Here is a 20,554-nt window from a genome sequence, read left to right on the forward strand (position 1 = left end):
ATTGCTTTGGTCTTCTAAAATTGGTATACGAACAAAAATGACAATCTATAAGTCGGTTGTAGAACAAATTTTGATGTACGTATTAGAAGAAGAACATGAAGAAATTTACAATAACGTAGATACAATAGAATCCAAACAACTTTTATGGTACGGGCATGTAATGCGAACGAAAGACGAACGATGGTCAAAACAGGCCTTAAACTATATTCTATGGAATAGAAGTAGAGCTTCACTTCACTATATTCGATAAAAATATCGATATTGTATCGATATCGTATCGAAATCAATATCAATACGATATTTTTATAAGAAAGTATTGCCGATATAGATACTCGATACGATACCTTATTGGCATAACCAATACAATACTCAATACTTAAAAAGTATCGATATTGTATCGTATCGTGAAGATCTAAATAGAAGAAGGAAAGGAAGAACAACATTAGAATAGAAAGAAGTAATTAGAGGAATAATGAACGATAGAGCCATAAATAAGGAGGGATAGACTAACCAAAAAAGGTGTGAAGATCGAAATGCGGGATGCGGCAGAGGCTGTAGGACCCCCGTGATATATACGTAATTCTACGATAGCTTATACAGTACTTGTTGAGACAAAAGTAAAAAAAAAACTGTTATAAAGTAAAGATCTAGCTACTAATTATAGTAATAAGATGGAACCATTAACAAATTGACCCCAATGAGAACAAATTCTAAACAGTGTGATGAAATTTTAAAAATTTAAATATTTGTTATATTGCATGTGTTTATGTAGAATGCTTACGTCTACCTTTTTTTGGTTAAAAGAATTTAATTAAAAATATAACAATTAACTTAGGTAATTACTTTTTATATTTTTATTAATACATAGTTTATAAACCTCCATTTCATTCGAGTACACCATATATTATTAAAAATAATATAAATAAACAAAAACTCATATTAGCAAGGTTGTCTTTAATTAACTCAAGTAATTATAAAGCGTATTTTACGACAAAATACAGAGTGTCTTATATTTTTTAAATGTATTTGGATTATTCAGTGTACACTTTAGATACAGATCAGAATAGACAAGGCCAAAACCTCTGATTCGTGCGAAAACATTTTCCCAAGAGATTTTTTGCATAATCACTTTTATGAGATACCCCAGAGTAAGGTCCAAAGGTGGCCCAGGCGACAAGTGGTCCTAATTTATTTAAAAAAAAAATTGTTAACAAATTGTAAAAATCATTTTTGACGTGCTAGACAGATTTTTAGATTTTTGGGCCCTTCTGAACAAAAAAGTCTCTTGTATTTTTTCTCTAACAAAGTTGATCGTTTTTGAGTTTAACTATTTAGAGTTTAATTGTTTCGATAAACAATTTAAAGCACAAAAAAACGAATAATGACGATTTTCAAGGTTCAAAAATACAAGTAAAGAATATAGTCCAGGAACCGAAGCTTTTCACCCCGCAATTTTTACAGAATGGATCGATTTGCTTGAAAATTTGAGAATAAGTAGTGGATAGTCCAAGGATCAAAATCTATATGATGCCGAAAGGCGCTTTTATTATGGGGGTGGTTGCCACCCCATCTCGGGGGTGGAAATTTTTTATTATATTTAGACAGCAAAAGTTGATAAAAATATTCATTCTAATTACAAAATGTTGTATACATTTTTTTGATAAAACTAATAGTTTTCGATTTATTCGCTATCGAAAGTGTTAGTTTTGTATGGAAAAAATCAATGTTCTTCTATAGTATACTCATTTACTATTCACTCAATTTTTGTCGTAGAAAAAAATTTTTTACACCAAGCTCTTAAGAATTAAATAACCTACAATATCATTTTTAAACATTTCTTCTTATCTTTGATGCTAATCTTTCTATTCTGAAGAAAATGGCATTTTTTACAAAACTAAAAAAATTCTTTATTCGCTTTTAACTTCAGTTTTTTAAAAACTAATCATTTTAAGCCAGTCAAACTTCTAGAATCTATTAATAATACACAAATAAAGAAGAATGAATAAGGCCAACGCCTAAAAACACCGCTAACTTGCATTATTATGCTTAAAATTGGATTTCTCCTTTTTTTTTTTCTCAAAAAAATATGTTGATTTTTTAACCGCAACTTTTTTATTTTGTATCTTAGAACGTTTGATATAAAAGATTTTGTAGGTTTCTACAAGATCTACAAGCCCATTAATATTAGATATTATTAAAATGCTTAGTCACAAAAAGAGGTGACTTTGAATGGGTGGTAAAGGTGGTTTTTGCATGCTATTACAAGTTTTAATTGTCAATAGCTCACTTAATTTTTGTCATAGAAAAATTTTTTTCATACCAAATTCTTGGGAATTAAATTAGCTACAATTTAATATTTAAACAGTTTTTCACATCTCTGATGCTAATCTTTCTTTTCAGAAGAAAAGGCCATTTTTTCGAAACTACAAAAATTCGTTAATCGCTGTTAACTTGACTTTTTTTAAAACCAATCATTCTAAGTCGGTCAAACTTCTCGAACTTATTAATAATACATAAATAAATAAGACCAAATAAGGTCAATGACTAGTTTAAATTAGGGTGGTGATTACGGGGTTGCTTCCGACCACTTTTGCGCTGAAAAAAATAGGGACTTACATTCTTTTCATTATAAGTCACTTAATTTTTGAGCTAGGGACTTCTCTTTTATTTCTAGAGATAGACGGTTTTAAATTCTTTAAATTAGTTTTAGCAAGTTATTCTCTAAAAATTCATATTTTTCCCGTCTCTTGACTTTGAAACTACAATATTTAACATTTGACAAAGGAGAGCTAACATATAATAAAGTATATCTTGATTATTGTTGGTTTTAAAGAATATTAAAAAGACGGTTTTGTTTACTTTTTCAAATAGTACATTTTTTTTAAGTAAGGTTGTTTTGATAAAACGAAAACTTTTGGAGTTATTAGCAGAAAACTGATTAAAAACATTGATTTTTCGATATAATACTAACACTTTCGATAGCGAATAAATCGAAAACTATTAATTTTATTAAAAAAATGTATAGAACATGTTTTGCTTAGAATGAACGTTTTTACCAACTTTTGCGGTCAAAATTTAAGTAAAAATTTCCACCCCCAACAGGGGGTGGCAACCACCCCCATGGTAAAAGCGCCTTTCGGCATCATATAGATTTTGATCCTTGAACTATCCACTACTTATTTTCAAATTTTCAAGCAAATCGATCCATTCTGTAAAAATTGCGAGGTTTTGTTCTATTTCAAGCTTCATTTCTTGGACTAATATTATTTTTGAATTCACGGAAAGCTTAAAATTAAGTTCAAACCTTGTTCTATTAGCTTCCGATAAGTATTTTAAGCATATTTAATTTTACAATGTTGTTTTTTAGTTGTTAATGAAGCGATTATAACAGGGCGGGCGTCCATTTGTACAATCTGTTTATTACGCAAAAACGATCAACTTTACGGAAAAATTGCAAGAGACCTTTTTTGTTCAGAATACTCCAAAAACGCGAAAAAATCTACCAGAGCCAAAAAACGTTAATTATCATAATTTATTTAAAAGGATTGTTAAAATAAATTAGGACGACTTTTCGGCTGGCCCATCTCTTGAACCGGAATGCAAAAAAATCTCATGGGATATACCCCAAGTATCACTTATTTTATAAAACACGGTTCAAATGAAGAAACGAAAGTTTGAACTGCTGAGCTACTCAGGCCTTTCATATGAACAAGAATCGACACAGCTTCAAATGAATGTATCAGTTAGTTAAACAGATCATATTTAGCAAACATATTTAGTAACGCTGCAATTGCATATCAGCTTTCGTGGAATGGAGGCTCAGAAAACATAAGCCGAGGACGACTGCCCAGTAGATGGACCGACAACGTGAAAAGACCAGCGAGAAACTGGCTACAAGCGGTGCAGTGTAGAGAACATTGGAAGAAACTGAGGGAGGGCTATGTGCAGAAGTGGACGCGATTGGTTGAATGATAATGACGATTTTTTCACTGCACATAGACTTTTTATGTTTAATTAATTTCAAATTTAATGTTAGCGAAGTGAATTATTTTGGTAATTGATGGATTCGATCGTTACTTGATGTAACGTAAGGATACGTTCATGTTATTTAACAATAAAACACTGAAAAACATTTGTTTTCTATACTTCCACAAAATTTATTATAACTATGTGACTACAGCTGTTTCGGCAGAGAATAGAAATATGCTTTATTGTCACTGAAAATACAAATTTTATGGACAAAGCTTAATTAAAGTCAGAAAAAATAAATAAATAATATCTAACAATAACAAATACAATTTTCTGAAATTTGATAAATCGTCAATATAAAAAAATATACATAAATACAAAATATAAGTTAATAAAGTAAAGAAAAAAAAATCGATATATTGCAACAATTTATAGAAATTGCAAAGTGAATATACAACAAAGTAAACTATTTATTGACATAGGAACTAATAAGTTTAAGCTGCTGCATGTGACACCCAAATATAGATAAGTTTGGTTACTTGTACATTACTGTAATTTCTTAGTTAGTCATTAAGAAACTCTTCTACTGAATAATATGGTATTTTAGATAGATAAGCTTTTGTCATTTTACGGAACTTGGGGAAAGATGTTGCAGATTTGAGTTGTAAAGGAAGATGGTTGTATAGTTTTTTTGCGGAATATAATATAGATTTCTTTACTAACTCAGAGGACAGGATCGGTAAATAGACATCAAAATTTGAATTTCTGGTGGAGTAGTCATGACGAGGCCTTGCTGGAAAGACATGCATGTGTTTACGAATTAAGCAAACAGTTTCTAAAATATATAAAGATGTAAGGGTTAAAATGCCGTGATCTTTGAAGTAACTTCTGCAATGTGTTGTTCTTCTGAGGCCAAACAGATACCTTATTGCTCTTTTTTGTAATCTAAAAATAACATCTAATTGGGCAGCTGTACTAGAACCCCAAAAAGGAAGACCATATCGAAGATGAGACTCGAACAAAAAAAAATATGTTAGTTTAGAAGATGCTAAATTGAGTTCTTTCGAAACAGATCTTATAACATAGCAGGCTGAGGCGAGTTTCTTACTTAACACATCGATATGAAGGGACCATTTGAGGTTGCTGTCTAAAAAAATACCAAGAAATTTTACAGAATCAACGGTAGAGATCTGGCTGTTATTAACAAGCAGGGGTTGAAGAGCACTTTTATAGGATAATGATACTGTCTTATCCACGTTAAAAGAAAGTAAATTAGAGTCAGACCAGGTTTTTATCGTAAGCAAATCAGAAGTTATAGTTGCATGAAGAGATGCAATAGTTGAGTTGCTCCAAGTGATACTGGTATCATCAGCAAAAAGAAAAATGTTTCCATCGATTTTTAAGTTAGTGATGTCATTTATAAAGATAAGGATCAGTAGAGGACCCAATACTGAACCTTGTGGTACTCCACATACAATGTTTTTGAGACTAGAGTCAGTATCATTTGCTCTAACTAGTTGTTTCCTATTATTCAAGTAAGATTGGAACCAATTCAAAGAAATACCTCGAATCCCATAGAAATTTAGTTTTTTAATCAAAATGTCGTGATTTACACAATCAAAAGCTTTGGCATAGTCACAGAAAACAGTGGCAGTATAAAGATTATTGTTTAGTGCTTGGTAAACCTCATGAAACACAGAAAACAAGGCATCAGTGGTACATTTATTAGTTAAAAAGCCGAACTGATTTTGGTATAAGATGTTGTTATCAATGAGAAAGGACATAAGACGGGTTTTTATGAGTCTCTCAATAATTTTTGAAAGTAACGTTAGTAAGGCAATAGGTCTATAGTTGCAAACATTAGATTTTTCACCACCCTTATGAAGGGGAATAATAATGGCTATCTTTAGGCACTCTGGGAATTTGCCTCTTTCAAAGGAATCATTAATTAGTGAGACGAGGTTTTCCAACACATTTTCTGTGAGATTTGAGAAGATTTTTATGGATAGTCCATCAGTACTACAGGATGATAGTCCATCAGTACTACAGTATTTGATACTATTGATAGTTTGGATCAGTTTGGAACACTTTTAGAGCTTTCCATACGATTTTGATAGTAGGCTTTTTTAGCTGATTTGATGAGTTTTAGATAGGTTACCCTGTACTTGGTGATATACTCAGTGACAGAGACGTTGGTAGCAAATTTCCTGATATACAATAGTGAGCGCATATTTTTGGCTTATATGCGAATACCTTTTGTAGCCCAGGGTTTGTGATGTTTTGGCTTAATTGAAATTAAAGGAAATGCCTTATTGAAGATAGAGACAAGCTTTTCTATAAAATCGTTGAAATTATAGTCCACGTCCGCAGAAGGAAAATGCCACTCAGAAGTTAAGCATAAATTTTGAAATTTATGAAAATTCCGAGCGGAAAAAATCCTACCTAAACGTCGGGTTTTCGAGGAGGGTTTGCTGAAGATGTTATATATATATATATATATATACATATATATATATATATATATATATATATATATATATATATATATCGGTTTTAAAACGTTCTCCTACGTCTTCCGATGCCTAGTCGCCATTCACTTCGGTCCATCCAAAGGTCTTCATCCAATTCTCTTTCTCTCATTTCTCGATTTATGCCTTCTCTCCAACTCAGGCGGGGTCTTCCTCTTTTTCGTCTACCATGAGGGGTCCACGTTAGGATTTGTTTCGGGAGTCGTTCTTCGGACATTCTTTGTACGTGTCCATACCATCTAAGCTGTTTGGTACTAATGTCATCTACTATTGTGTGTTTCACATTCATTATTTCCCTAATTCTGTTGTTGGTTACCCTTTCTAATCTTGATTTTCCTGCTGAGCGCCTCCAGAAATCCATTTCTGTTGCTTCAAGTTTTCTCTTGTATCTTTCTTTTATTTGCCATACTTCACTGCTGTAAGTGATTATACTCTTAACAATTGTATTGTATATTCTATGTTTGTTGTTGTTTGATATTGACTGGTCCCAGAGGATGCTATTGAGAAGGGTAATTGCTTTTCTTCCCTGGTTGTTTCTTTCTTCTATCGTCCGGTCTACGCTTCCTTCTTGTGTGATGGTCATACCAAGGTATTTATATGCGTCGCAATGTTTAATAATTTCGCCATTCCCCAGTGTAAGGTCCTGCTGTGTCCCACCGATACACATATATTCGGTCTTCTTTATGTTTATTTCCAAACCACCTTTTTTGTACTCCTCTATTAATTTCCTTGTCATATATTCTATATCATCGTAGTCTTGCGCTAGTACAAGTTGGTCGTCTGCAAATGACAAAGTGTATATTGTATTGTTGCTGATCGGTAATCCCATGTTTTTGCATTTGCGTTTCCAAAGTTTTAGAGTTTGTTCGAGGTAGATCTTAAATAATGTCGGTGAAAGGCAGCACCCTTGTTTTAGGCCTTTGCTAATTTGGAATCCTCTCGATAGCCTGCTTCCAACTTTCACCCTTGATGCAGTTTTGGTATACAATTGTTTCGTCGCTGTTATTAAATTTGCGCTTATATTGGTTTTCTCTAATGCTTCCCATAATTTGTTTTGTGGGATGCTATCATACGCTTTTCTTAAGTCCACATATAACAGATGCACCTCCAGGTTGACGGCCAGTTTCTTCTCAATAATCTGTGTAATACAAAACAGATGGTCAACCGTTGATCTCCCTGCCCTGAATCCTGCCTGTTCTTCAGCTTCTATATCTTTATATTCGTTTTCGATTTTATTTTTAATCAGTTTTCCGTATATTCGGCTGATCGAGTTCGTTACAGCGATGCCTCTGTAGTTGTCACATTGATCCCGTCTGCCTTTTTTATGTATGGTGGATATCCATGATGTCTTCCATTCTTCTGGGATTTCCGCTCCGTTGATGCATCTTTGAAAGAGTTTAGCCAGGTTTTCATATAATTTTGTTGTGCCATATTTTATTAGTTCAGCTGGTATGTTCCCTGGTCCTGGTGCTTTGTTATTTTTTAAAAACTTACATACTTCTTCTACTTCTTTTGTTGTTACCCGTAATGGTGAGGCTAAGATATTTACATTGCTGGTATCACTGTTATTTAAAAATTCCGCTCTGTCCTCATTTAGGAGTTTTTCAAAATATTCGTCCCATTGATCCGGTGTGATTGCTGATATTATATCTCTTTTCTTTTCCTGTCGTAGCGATTTTAATACTTTCCAACTTTCTGTACTTCTCCGTCCTCCTAAATGTGTGTTAATCATGTTACACTTTTGCTCCCAAGCCTCATTCTTCTTTTGGCATATCATTTTTCGCACTTTAGCTTGGACCCTCTTGTATTCTACCTTATCGGCGTCGGTCCTTGTGTTCAGAAATTTTTTATACTTCTCTCTTTTATTTTTAATCTCTTGTTCTATTTCTTCGTCCCACCAATACGGAGTTTTTCTGTGGTTTTTTATTTGGAGTCCGAGGGCCTCTGTTGCTGCTTCCTGAAGACATGTTTTTATATAATGATAATGCTCTTCATTGCTGGTAAATTGCATGGTTTCTAACTTTTTATCTAATCTACTCCTGTATAAATCCCTCACGCTTTCTTGCTGAAGATGTTAAACTTCGTAAATACTGCTTCATGATCTGACAATCCCGCATTAATAATTGTAGAGCAGACATCAAGGGTGAGAAATCTGAGACAATATAGTCAATTATGGTAGATGAAGTTTTTGTAATCCTTGTAGGAGAATTAACGTGCATTGAGAGACCATATGATTCAAATATGTTGACCAAGGACATTTGGGTAGCACAAGCAGCATCATAATTAATGTTGAAGTCCCCGCATAGAATTTTTCTGCTTCTATGAGGCAAGTCATCTAACAAATTTAGCAGGTTCTGAAAAAATAGTTCCACAGGGGAGTCAGGTGATCTATAGATGCAAATAATGTAAAGATTAAGATTCTTATTATAAACTAGGGAAAACTCAAAGAAGGCTTCATTTAACAGAAAGTCATATTTTGTAATCAGAGAAAAATCATTATTTCTAGAAAGAATTAGGGTGCCTCCATGAGCTGAACTTGGACGATCATACCTAGCAATTGTGGTATATTTTTCTACAAAAAAAGGCTCGTTGACTTCAAGCCAGTGCTCTGTAACCGCAACTATCGGGGGAAATCCTAATTCTTCCTAGAGTGCCTTTCTCAAGTGATTTAGTTTAGATGGGTTTGCCTTTTTTGGTTTTGCCTTAGTATAAAATGGGATATTGGGGTAATGGGGACTTGACTCACCCTCCCTACTGTACAGATACAAAAATGTAACTTTATACCATTTAAAGGGTTTTCACCCAAATATTTTGATGGCTCAAAGCATGTATACCTGTAAGTAACACGGATGACGGATTTTTTCTGACCTTTCATAAAATATTTTTAATTATTTAGTTTTTTGTGTTTTATGGTATACAGCCAAAAAAACTCATATGTTTGATAAAAGTTCAAAACGACTCGTCCACCCCATTTGAAATACATAGGGGGTTAAGGCAGGGAGATGCGCTGGCGTGTCAGCTTTTTAATGAAGCCTTAGAAAAAGTTGTACGAGACGCTAATTTAGATAGTAGGGGAACAATATTTAATAGATCAGTCCAAATTCTAGCATATGCAGACGACGTGGACGTTATAACAAAAACCAGGGCGAAAACTGCGGAAATCCTAACCGATCTAGTAGCAGCAGCAGAACGAATGGGGTTACGTATAAATCAAAATAAAACCAAGTTCATGGCGACTAACACAAACACAAGAGCTGGAAATGTTGACGCAGATCTAATCATCAATGACCAAAACTTCGAAGGGTCATCGGTTAACCCCAATAATAACACATCTGAGGAAATAAAAAGGCGAATAATAATTGCAAACAGGTGTTATCATGGTCTGTCGAAGTACTTACCTAACAAACGTCTGTCTCAAAAAACTCGTATAAGGCTGTATAAAAGATTGATAGTCCCCGTTCTCACATATCGGATCAGAGGCATGGAGGCTAACTAAAACAGATGAATCCGCTCTATCGATTTTTGAAAGAATAGTGATACGCAAGATATTCGGAGCAGTCTGTGAGAACGGAATATGGAGGCGTAGATATAACTTTGAACTGCAGAATATCTACAAGCATACGTTTGGTGGAAAAGATATTATCACTGTAATTAAGCGAAACCGCCTGCAGTGGGCAGGACATGTAGCCCGGGCCCTGAATCGAACATGATAAAAAAGATTCTAACAGCTCAACCCGTGGGAATGAGAAGACGGGGTAGACCAAAGTTGAGGTGGATGGACGGGGTAACACAAGATGCCAAGAAGATTGGAGTCGGCAACTGGAAAATTCAAACAAGGGACAGAACAGAATGGCGTAGAAAGCTTGAGAAGGTCGAGGCCCTCTAAGGGCTGTAGCACCAAGATGATGATGATGTATACAGCCAACTATATTAAATTCTTTTTCTTTGTGTAATTTTTAAAACAAATTGCTTAGTAACTATTAACTAACGAAGGTGTTAGTTAATATTAACTAACGAAGGCGTTAGTTACTATAAACTAACGAAGGTTCCGCTGTTTTTTTGGATATCGATGTGGTTTTTTTCGATTTAGAGATATTGAAAGGTCTCCACATATTTTATACCACAACACTTCTAACAGAAACACAAATATACTCAAAATTAAACCCAAACTTAAAACATAGAATGCTACAATAAGATCATAGAGGTTTATGGGAACTGCTGCCTCATCATCCATAATATCATTAATAATGTTGCGCTTTAAGAACAATACTTTTGATATTGAATTCCATTTACTGATGAAACCTGCTTCTTTAAGCATTGTGATGATCTTGGAAAACTCTCCAACATAAGGCGAGCCTTTTTGAACAGCGTATGCCACAAAAAACGTCCTAGGGCATTCGTTGATAACGTGCAGCCTTGGATATCCAGTTTCATCTAGAAAATAATTCATGATCACATACTTTGCATCTGTTCTTCTCTCCAAAGTTGCGCGGTTCTTTATGCCCAAACTTCTATTTAAGGTACTTTTATAATCCTCAGGAGTAAAGGGAGCTACTTTTGCCTTTAGTTCTTTAAATACGTCGTTGTCAATGTAGTTAAAAATATCCTCGTAAGTAGTGTATAGAACAAAATCACTTTGGGCAAATTCTTGCAGTGTGTTCATATCGTGAAAATTCTGAATCGTACCAAACGATTTCACTAAATTTCCTTGAAATACGCTGTTTATTATGAGAGAACATATCACATATGTTAAAAAAAGGTATCTTAGATAAAATCTTTGTGTGTGAGTTGTTGGTTGGGATCTGAAGATGGCAAAAACATTGATCCAAGATTGAAAGTAAAGCGTCCGACAAAATAACATGGTAACCGCTTCAGTACAAATAATACATAACCAAACTAAACGATCAAAACAATGGAATATCTTCATCCACGGCGGTTTTTTGGCTGCTTTTGGTACGACTATGCATAATTCTTCAGCGTCGATTGGGATTGTATATTCGACTTGATCTAACGTGTCAATGAATCTTGCATTCGCAGCTAAGTCGACTTCGCGTCTTACTACTTTGCCGATGACTCCAGTGACTTTACCTTCTTTGAAGAAATTTCCAAATCCCTGAAATATGAATTAAGATATGTCACTGTCAAAATGAGAATAGAACAATAACATTAGATGTTTCTGTTAACAACATTAGACAGGGTGGAGGGCACTTGTGGAATAAAATTATTTCTGTCCTTGTTTCAAAAAAACGCTGGACGAAAGGGAGAACTTTATCGTACCGATCTATTATCGTTATCGTACTAGATACTGGCATTCTATAAAAATAACAAAGTTACTCGTTATTTTGATATTTTAGAAACACCTTGTATACTTGAAAATATTTTATGGTTCTACGCATCATTAATTCCCGCATTTGAGAAAATGTTCGGGGACACACTATAGATTATTGCATAAATCAATAGAATATTAGTCATACTTTCATTTCAAATTAGTCCATTTTTCTGGGAAATTAATAGTTTACAATATTTGCATCTTACTGCATGGATTGTAATGAAATTTTGGGAGTAGCCCAAAGCCCAGTCTCCCAATTCAAAGTCTATCATATATACTATGGCGCGTTTATCATAGGGGCGGTTCTCACCACTTCTCGGGGATAGAACAATTTTATTTTCGAATTGCATGGAGCAAAAGGAAGAATTTTAAGAAAATTTAAAAATGCGCTCTATAATTTGATCTTATTTTTTTCACAAGTCCAACTTTTTCAAAGTAGAAATAACACTATATTAGGAGGTATTGCAAAAGAAAAACAATGCATTTAAATTCTGATGAATGAGGGGTTAAATGTATGTACTTCTCATTTTTCCTTAAAGTCCATTAGTCATATATTTTTTTGCACCATATCTCGCTTAGTTTGAATGTAACCGACATTTAACGGTGCTCGTTTTAAAGGCCTTTTCAAACACTACAAAAGCATGAGCACTTTGAGCATGCACCAAAAAACAAACCCTTTTACCTACCATATCTCTTTTTGTATTATAAATAGAAAATTTACGCAGGAACGAATCTCTTTGTTATTTATAATTAAAAAAAAAATTTATATAGTGTTTTTAGTTTGATGCATATTTTTTAAGGTATTCACAAAAAACCGTCTGAAAACGTGTCATTTTTAAATGAAAATGGCCAATTTTCAACTACGCATAATTCAAAAAGTATTGAGTTCTCAAAAAAAGTATAGATCAGTTTTTGCTTAAAAATAGGTTCTCTAGCCACTTCCATGCTTATTTTGACCAATAAATTTTCCATCCCCTTGAAGGGGTGGGAATTTCCCCAAGATAAAAACGCCATAGTATATAGGGTAGGTTTTGTTTCTTGAGCTATTCCCTACTTACTGTGAAAATATCAAGTACATCGATGTAGTAGGATGGAATTCGGAGCCAAATACCCTCATTGACTGCCCTATAATAATGCTCTGCTATGATCGCGTGAGAGGGGACACACACAAGATTCTAGCAAAATTTCAATTTTCTGTAACTTTTCGAGTTTTTGAGTTACAGCAACGAGTTTTATGTCATTGGAAAAATAATTTTACATTCTTTCAAAATATGTAAAAGTATACAGGGCGTATGTAAAAAATTAAGATTTTTTTTTCATTTCCAGTTAAACCGGAAGTCATATTGTGGGTAAAATTTATTGTGCTAATAGATAACAAAGTACTATATCTGTCTGCCAAATTTCAAATTTTAGTTTCTATTACAGAGGTAGTTACGGGCACTCGAATATTTTTTTATAAAAAATTCATAACTCCCCTCCTATGAGGAGTTAAGAAATCTGACCAATATTATTCAATTTACTGATAGGACATCGAAAATATATCAAAAAAATGAACAAATTCCTTGGAGTCATTTTTGAGAAAATTTAGTTCAAATTTATGTCAAATTTTGACCCCTTAAATATAGACAACCCATAACTTTTTCTGAAAAACGATAATATTCTTGTTATAGCGCCATTTTTAGGCTATATAAATGTTTTTTCAAATTAAATTTATCTTAAATAAGTTTTTAGATAGGTAGGGAAATGTATCGTGTGGACGGTCGGCCATGCTAGCCGCCATTTTGGATTTGGAAATGTCAAATTCCATATTTCTATTTACCTATCGATGAGCTAACTTTAAGTTAAATTTCATTCGTTTCGGTCAAAATTTGCAAAAATGGGCCCCAAATAACCCCCCTATTTCGGCCCCCCTTTGAGAAGTTTTTTTCAAAAGCTTAGTTTCTCGACAAAATTCTCTTAAACTTACTCATACCGAATTTCATCGAAATCGGTCCAGTAGTTTTTGCTGGGCGGTGGCGACATACGTACATACATACGTACGTACGTACATACGTACATACTTCCGACATGTTTTTTTTATTTGCTTTTTAGACTCAGGGGGACTCAAAACGTCGAAAAAAAGTGAAATCTGAAAAACATTTTTTTGCACGATCCTATAACTTTATCTATTATACTCATACTGCGTATGTAGTACGATAAAGTAAAAGAATGTGTGTGTACTTTGTACGTGTACGCACGTAAGAAGTTATACTTCTATTATTATGATTTCAACGAAATTAATATACTTAACAGGTTATTTGTATTTTATTTAAATATTAAACTAACATTCTTTACCTACCACTTTTAAAAAATTATATATATTAAATATTATACCAACAATATAAAAAAAAATATGAATCGTCCGGGATTTGAACCCGGGACCTCTTGATCTCCGGTCACAAGCTCTACCACTGAGCTATATCCCTTCTGCTTTGACAGGTTACAAGATTTCTCATATACTGACCAAGTGAAGTATACAAAAATACTTTAAATATACTTACTATCATTATAAAATATCTTATTCCCGAGGAAGACAAACCCAAAGACACAAAAATTATAATAAATAATACATTTACTTAACACTAATATATCCTTTTATATGATATAATATGACTTATATGCGCTGCCAGCGCTGATACATACATCTTGAAAGATTAGCAACGAAATATATAGGTACTGTCGGTGTGCGCATGCGCCCGGCATGTGATAAAATTTCACCCTCGATCGTAAAGAAGTATAACTTCAAAATTATAAGAATTGTCGATTTTTAAATAAAAATGTGCACTTTATAAACATAAATTTAAATGTACAGGGTGATCCTTGTAAGTCTAGCAGAGTCCATAAGATTTATTTTTAATGGAACACCCTGTATATTCTTATATTTTTAAAAGCTGCTTAGCAACCTGATTTCAACGAACTATATCATGCAGGATGTATTATTAATATTACAGGGTGAAATTTTGAAAGTAACAAATATGGAAACCACTTCTGGAATAAAATTTATTTGTGTCCTTATTTTAAAAAATTATAAAAAATACTGGGACATGTCAACTATTAAATTCAAATGGGCGTTTTACAAACATAAATTAAAATATACAGGGTGATTCACGCAAGTGCGGCATAGTTAATGATCTTTAGTTTTAATGGATCACCCTGTATATTTTTATATTTTTAGAATCTGCTAAACAACCTCATATAAAAAAGTGTACACCTATTATGTAGGATCTATTATGAATAATACAAGGTGAAATTTTAAAATTATGTATAATTTTCATCAAGATATTAAATACCTACATAAAATTTTGAAATTAATAATTTATCATGCTTTAAATAACAGTATTATTTTTTAAATTAGCTAAATAAATGCATACATTTTCTAAACTAAGTATTAAATCTATTGGGTTTTGTATTTAATATCCTGACAAAATTTATAAATAATTTCAAAATTTCACCTTGTATTATTCATAATAGACCCTACATAATACACTTTTTTGAGATGAGGTTGTTTAGCAGATTCTAAAAATATAAAAATATACAGGGTGATTCATTAAAACTAAAGATCATGGACTATACTGTACTTGCGTGAATCACCCTGTATATTTAATTTTATGTTTTTAAAGCGCCCATTTGAATTTAAAAGTTGACGTATGCCAGTATTTTTTATAATTTTTTAAAATAAGGACACAAACAATTTTATTCCATAAGTGGTTTCCATGCTTGTTAATTTCAAAATTTCACCCTGTATTGTTCATAATACACCCTACATGATATAGTTCATTGAAATCAGGTTGTTAAGCAGCTTTTAAAAATATAAAAATATATGGGGTGTTCCATTAAAAATAAAGCATATGGGCTCTGCTAGACTTGCAAGGATCACCCTGTATATTTAAATTTATGTTTAAAAAGTGCACATTTTTATTTAAAAATCGACGACTCTCAGCTTTTTTTATAATTTTTTGAAACAAGGACAGAAATAATTTTATTCCATAAGTGCCTTCCCACTGGATATGCGGATGACTCTAATAATTATCGTAGCCCAAAATATTGAAGATCTTCAGAGACTGGTGGCCAACATAGCGGAGTATGGAAAAGAATATGGTGTAACAATGAATGTCAAGAAGACAAAATTTATGAGAATATCTAGAATTCAAAGAAATAATGAGAATCTTCTAATAAACCAATGTCTAACGAGTGAACAAATATGCATATCTTGGAACAATGATTAACTCTATAAATGACTACTTTCAGGAAATCAAAATCAGAATAGAAAAGGCTAGATCAAATTTCAACAAAATGAGAAGCGTGCTCTGCATAAAGTGCACTTTACATCAACAATAAATTGAACAAGAAATTGACCAACTTCTTTAAGGTCAAATTTGACTTATACAAAACACAATTCTACATCCAATTTTGCCGTGAATAAAAAGAAAATAAAGTAATTTGACAAAATAAAACATATCCAATTGTTCTATTTCATCAAATTCCTTCATTTTCTTTTACAAACCATACATTTTGTACACGCAAATTTGGCCTTGAATAACTTTGTCAATTTCTTGTTCAATTTATTGCTGATGTAAAGTGGACATAAGAGATTAATGCCTGGTTGCACCGACAGATCTTATGCTTAATAGTCCAAGTAATGAAGCTTAAAATAGGACAAAAGCTCGCAATTTTTACAGAATAGATCGATTTGCTTAAAAATTTGAGAATAAGTAGTGGATAGTATAAGGATCAAAATCTATATGATGCCGAAAGGCGCTTTTACCATGGGGGTGGTTGCCACCCCATCTCGGGGGTGGAAATTTTTTATTATATTTTGACCGCAAAATTTAGTAAAAACATTCATTCTAAGCAAAAAACGTTCTATACATTTTTTTGATAAAATTAACAGTTTTCGATTTATTCGCTATCGAAAGTGTTACTTTTATATCGAAAAAATCAATGTTGTTAATAAGTTTTCGGCTAAAAACTCCAAAGGTTTTTGTTTTATCAAAGCAACTTTACTTAACAAAAATGTACCTTTTGAAAAAATAAACAAAACTGTTTTTAATCTTTTTAAGACCAATAGTAATCGAGCTATACAGTATTAAATGTGAGCTCTTCTTCGTCAAATGCTAAATACTGTAGTTTCAAAGTCAAAAGACGGGAAAACTATGCATTTTTCGAGGATAACTTATTCAAACTAATTTAAAGCATTTTAAAATATCTATCTCCAGAAATAAAAACAAAGTATGTACCTAGCTCAAAAACTAAGTGACGTATATTGAAAAGAATGTTAGTCCCTACTACTTTCAGCGAACAAGTAATCCGAAGCAACCTCCTAATCACCACCCTAATTAAAATTAATCATTAACCTTATTTGGTCTTCTTTATTTGTATATTATTAATAGGTTCTAGAAGTTTGACCGGCTTAGAATGATTATTTTTTAAAAAAATGGAGTTCTAAGCAAATTTTCGTAGTTTGAAAAAAAATGGCCTTTTCTTCAGAATAGAAAGATTAGCATCAGAGATACGAAAAAATGTTTAAATATGAAATTTTAGCTTATTTAATTCCCAAGAAATTGGTTAGCAAAAATTTTTACTAAGGCAAAAATTGAGTGAGCCATTGATAATTAAAACTGACATGCAAAATGACATGCAAAAAGCATCTTTACCAACCCTTTCAAAGTCACCTCTTTTTGCGACTGAGGATTTTAAAAAGATTTAATGTTAACAGGCTTATGACCCTTATAAAAACCTACAAAATTCTTTTTACCAAAATTTCTAAGATAAAAAAATAGAAAATTTACGCCTAAAAAATCAATATATTTTTTTGAAAAAAAGGGAGAAATCCAATTGGAAACATAATAATGTAAGTTAGCGGTGTTTTTAGTCATTAGCCTTATTAATTCTTCTTTATTTATGTATTATTAATAGATTCTAGAAGTTTGACTGTCTTAGAAAGATTAGTTTTTAACAAACTGGAGTTAAAAGCGAATAAAGAATTTTTGTAGTTTGGTAAAAATGTCGATTTCTTCAGAATAGAAAGATTAGCATCAGAGATACGAAAAAATGTTTCAATATAAAATTGTAGGTTATCTTATTCTCAAGAACTTGGTTTGAAAAAATTTTTTCTACAGCAAAAATTGAGTGAATCGTAAATTAGTATATTATTGAAAAACACTTATTTTTTCGATATAAAACTAACATTTTCGATAGCGAATAAATCGAAAACTATTCATTTTATCAAAAAAATGTATTAAAACAGTTTTTGCTTAGAATGAATGTTTTTATCAACTTTTGCGGTCAAAATATAATAAAATATTTCCACCCCCGAGATGGGGTGGCAACCACCCCCATAGTAAAAACGCCTTTCAGCGTTATATAGATTTTAATCCTTGGACTATCCACTACTTATTCTCAAATTTTTAAGCAAATCGATCCATTCTGTAAAAATTGCAAGGTGAAAAGCTTCTTTTCCTGGACTATAAGACGTGACTTAAGCTCAGCTTACGAGACATACCAGTTGCACTATTGAGTCTTAGATCAATTTTCAGCTTGCCGCAATGGATTTCCACGTGATCTTAAACTTACCAGTGAAGACGTGCCAAGATAGCCGTGCTGGGCCCCATCTATAAGCTGTGCTGAGCTAAGCTGGAGCTTAAGATTTGTTGGTGCAACCAGGCATTAATGTTTGATCTCAGAGTTAGGTTGGCGAGGTGCTGGAGTTTCTCGCTTTGTTTTATGTAAAGGAAGCTGGAACCTTGAATGCGACATCAATGAGAAACTAGAATCATTCAAGTTGTAGGTGTATAGAAGAATTCTGAAAATATTGTGGACAGAAAATGTCACAAGCAAAAGGTTCTAAGAAGAATGAATAAAGAAAGGAGATCTTGAATACAACAAAAACAAGAAAATTGGAGTATCTCGGACTTACTACACGTGGAGGGAGATACAACGTGCTCCAACTGATCATGCAGGAGAAATTTCAAGGAAAGAGAAGCAAAGGGAAAGGCAGAATATCATACGTCATACGTGGATGGATGGATTATTGCCGAACTCTGTCGCGGAGATATGGCACTTGAAGAAGAATGAAAATAAAAAATGGTAATGAAAAGAAAAGAATCAAATGAATAATAATCATCTTTGGTACAAACCTGAGGGTCGTAGTTGACATCGATAGTAAAATTCATTACTTGAGACAACGTCCTCAAAACTTTAGCATCTACCCCACACTTAATACAATAACTTCTGTTATTTAGTACCGCAGCATCAGTCACCATCATCCCCGGAATTCGGTTAAACAGCGCCACTTTCATTGGATACTTGTTTAGATTCTTGAGTTTGTTCTTCACAAAAAACTTGATGGAACGTATTTTGCGCACCTGTCGAATGGACAGAGCAACGATTTGTCCATACTGGTTATTGTGATCTTTTATAAATGGTTGGTAGAAGTAGATGTTGTCCTCATTGCAGGAACATGGTGCTTGAGCGAAAACGTTAAGGATGTTGTGGTTTTTCCAGAGATCGACTAAAGTTGTGTTTATACCTGAAAAAGATAATTAAGCTAAGGAAATAACTATAATAGAAGTAAATAATATGCAAGAGTTATTTTAAAATATGCGAATATCTGGCCAAAGAATGAAAATTCGCAAGGAATAATTTTTCTTTCTTTTTCCCTTTCCTTTTACCCTACCAGGGTATCGGATTTAGGCTAGCTATTTTAATTTCCGTTCGCCCATCTCTTACATTATTTTCTATTTCTTGCCATTATTTTCAATTCCTCGAGTGATTTTTCTTTACCTTTTCCCGCCTCACTACTTACTTGCTGTATCCATTTTTTTAATCTGCCTCTTTTTCTTTTTACGATGTTCTTTGTTTCGTGAACTTTTCTTCTAATTCTGTTGGGTTCCATCCTCATCAAATGCCCATATCAGTTATTTTGTCTCTTTGCTATTTTATTTATTATTGGTTATTGGTTGATCATTCTCCTGATAGTCTCGTTACTTAATCTATCCCATTTTGTCTTTCCAACTATTCTTAGTTGTCTTATCTCTTGTGTTATATATTTTATCCTTGTCTCTCGTTTAAGTTCTCTTTTCACAATATTGAAGTTAACGCATAGTATAAATAAATTGTTTGACTTTCATGCTCTATACTCTATACTCTATGTGTTATTTACCATTCCATTTTTCCGTCGTTAGTAATATTATACCTCCCAGGTATCCGTAAGTTGTAACTATTTCCAATTCTGAGCTTTTACTTTACTTTACTTTTTTTTTACTTTTACTTTGTCTTTATTTCATTATCTTCCTTATTTTCCTTGCCGCTAATTATCATTATCTAACTTTTTTCCTCGTTTAAAAAATCGACTTTTTTAGAGGGTTTTTTGAGAATACCTCGAAAAATATTTTATATATTTTTGGCGATAAAAAGTTTATTCAAAAATGATTTTGTAGGATTTTTAAAGAGCTATAAGACTGTGTAAATTAAATTCCGTAAGATCCCTTAGTTTTTAATTGGGGCGGGTTTAAAGGGCTCGAATAAGGGGGTGTTTACTGGTAAATAGAGGTTTTAAACAGCTATATCTGGCTAACTATTCACTGTAATGAAAATCTATTTACAGGGTAATTTTAGTCATTAAGAAATCTACAACTTAGTAGTTTATAATTTTTTTCGTATCTTCGGTATTTTCGGAGATATTTTGAAG

The 20,554-nt window shown here is 32.7% G+C and overlaps 2 protein-coding genes across 3 annotated transcripts in view; one reads left to right on the plus strand and one right to left on the minus strand.

Annotated features, from left to right (window-relative positions):
- Positions 1 to 20,554, plus strand: part of LOC114329469 (acyl-CoA synthetase short-chain family member 3, mitochondrial) — a 96,297-nt gene that overhangs the window by 40,811 nt on the left and 34,932 nt on the right. The window lies entirely within an intron of this gene.
- On the minus strand, positions 8,940 to 11,964 carry LOC126888314 (uncharacterized). The gene has a single exon (XM_050656449.1). The coding sequence runs from the start codon at positions 11,422 to 11,424 to the stop codon at positions 10,534 to 10,536; it is 891 nt and encodes a 296-aa protein (XP_050512406.1). The 5' UTR covers positions 11,425 to 11,964; the 3' UTR covers positions 8,940 to 10,533.

This window comes from Diabrotica virgifera, chromosome 7, assembly GCF_917563875.1.
Source record: "Diabrotica virgifera virgifera chromosome 7, PGI_DIABVI_V3a".
In the NCBI taxonomy this organism is placed as follows: Eukaryota; Metazoa; Arthropoda; class Insecta; order Coleoptera; family Chrysomelidae; genus Diabrotica; species Diabrotica virgifera.

Excerpts from the sequence above, each read along its gene's own strand:
- LOC126888314 (XM_050656449.1), bottom strand. The coding sequence starts at position 11,424 with ATGAAGATATTCCATTGTTTTGATCGTTTAGTTTGGTTATGTATTATT.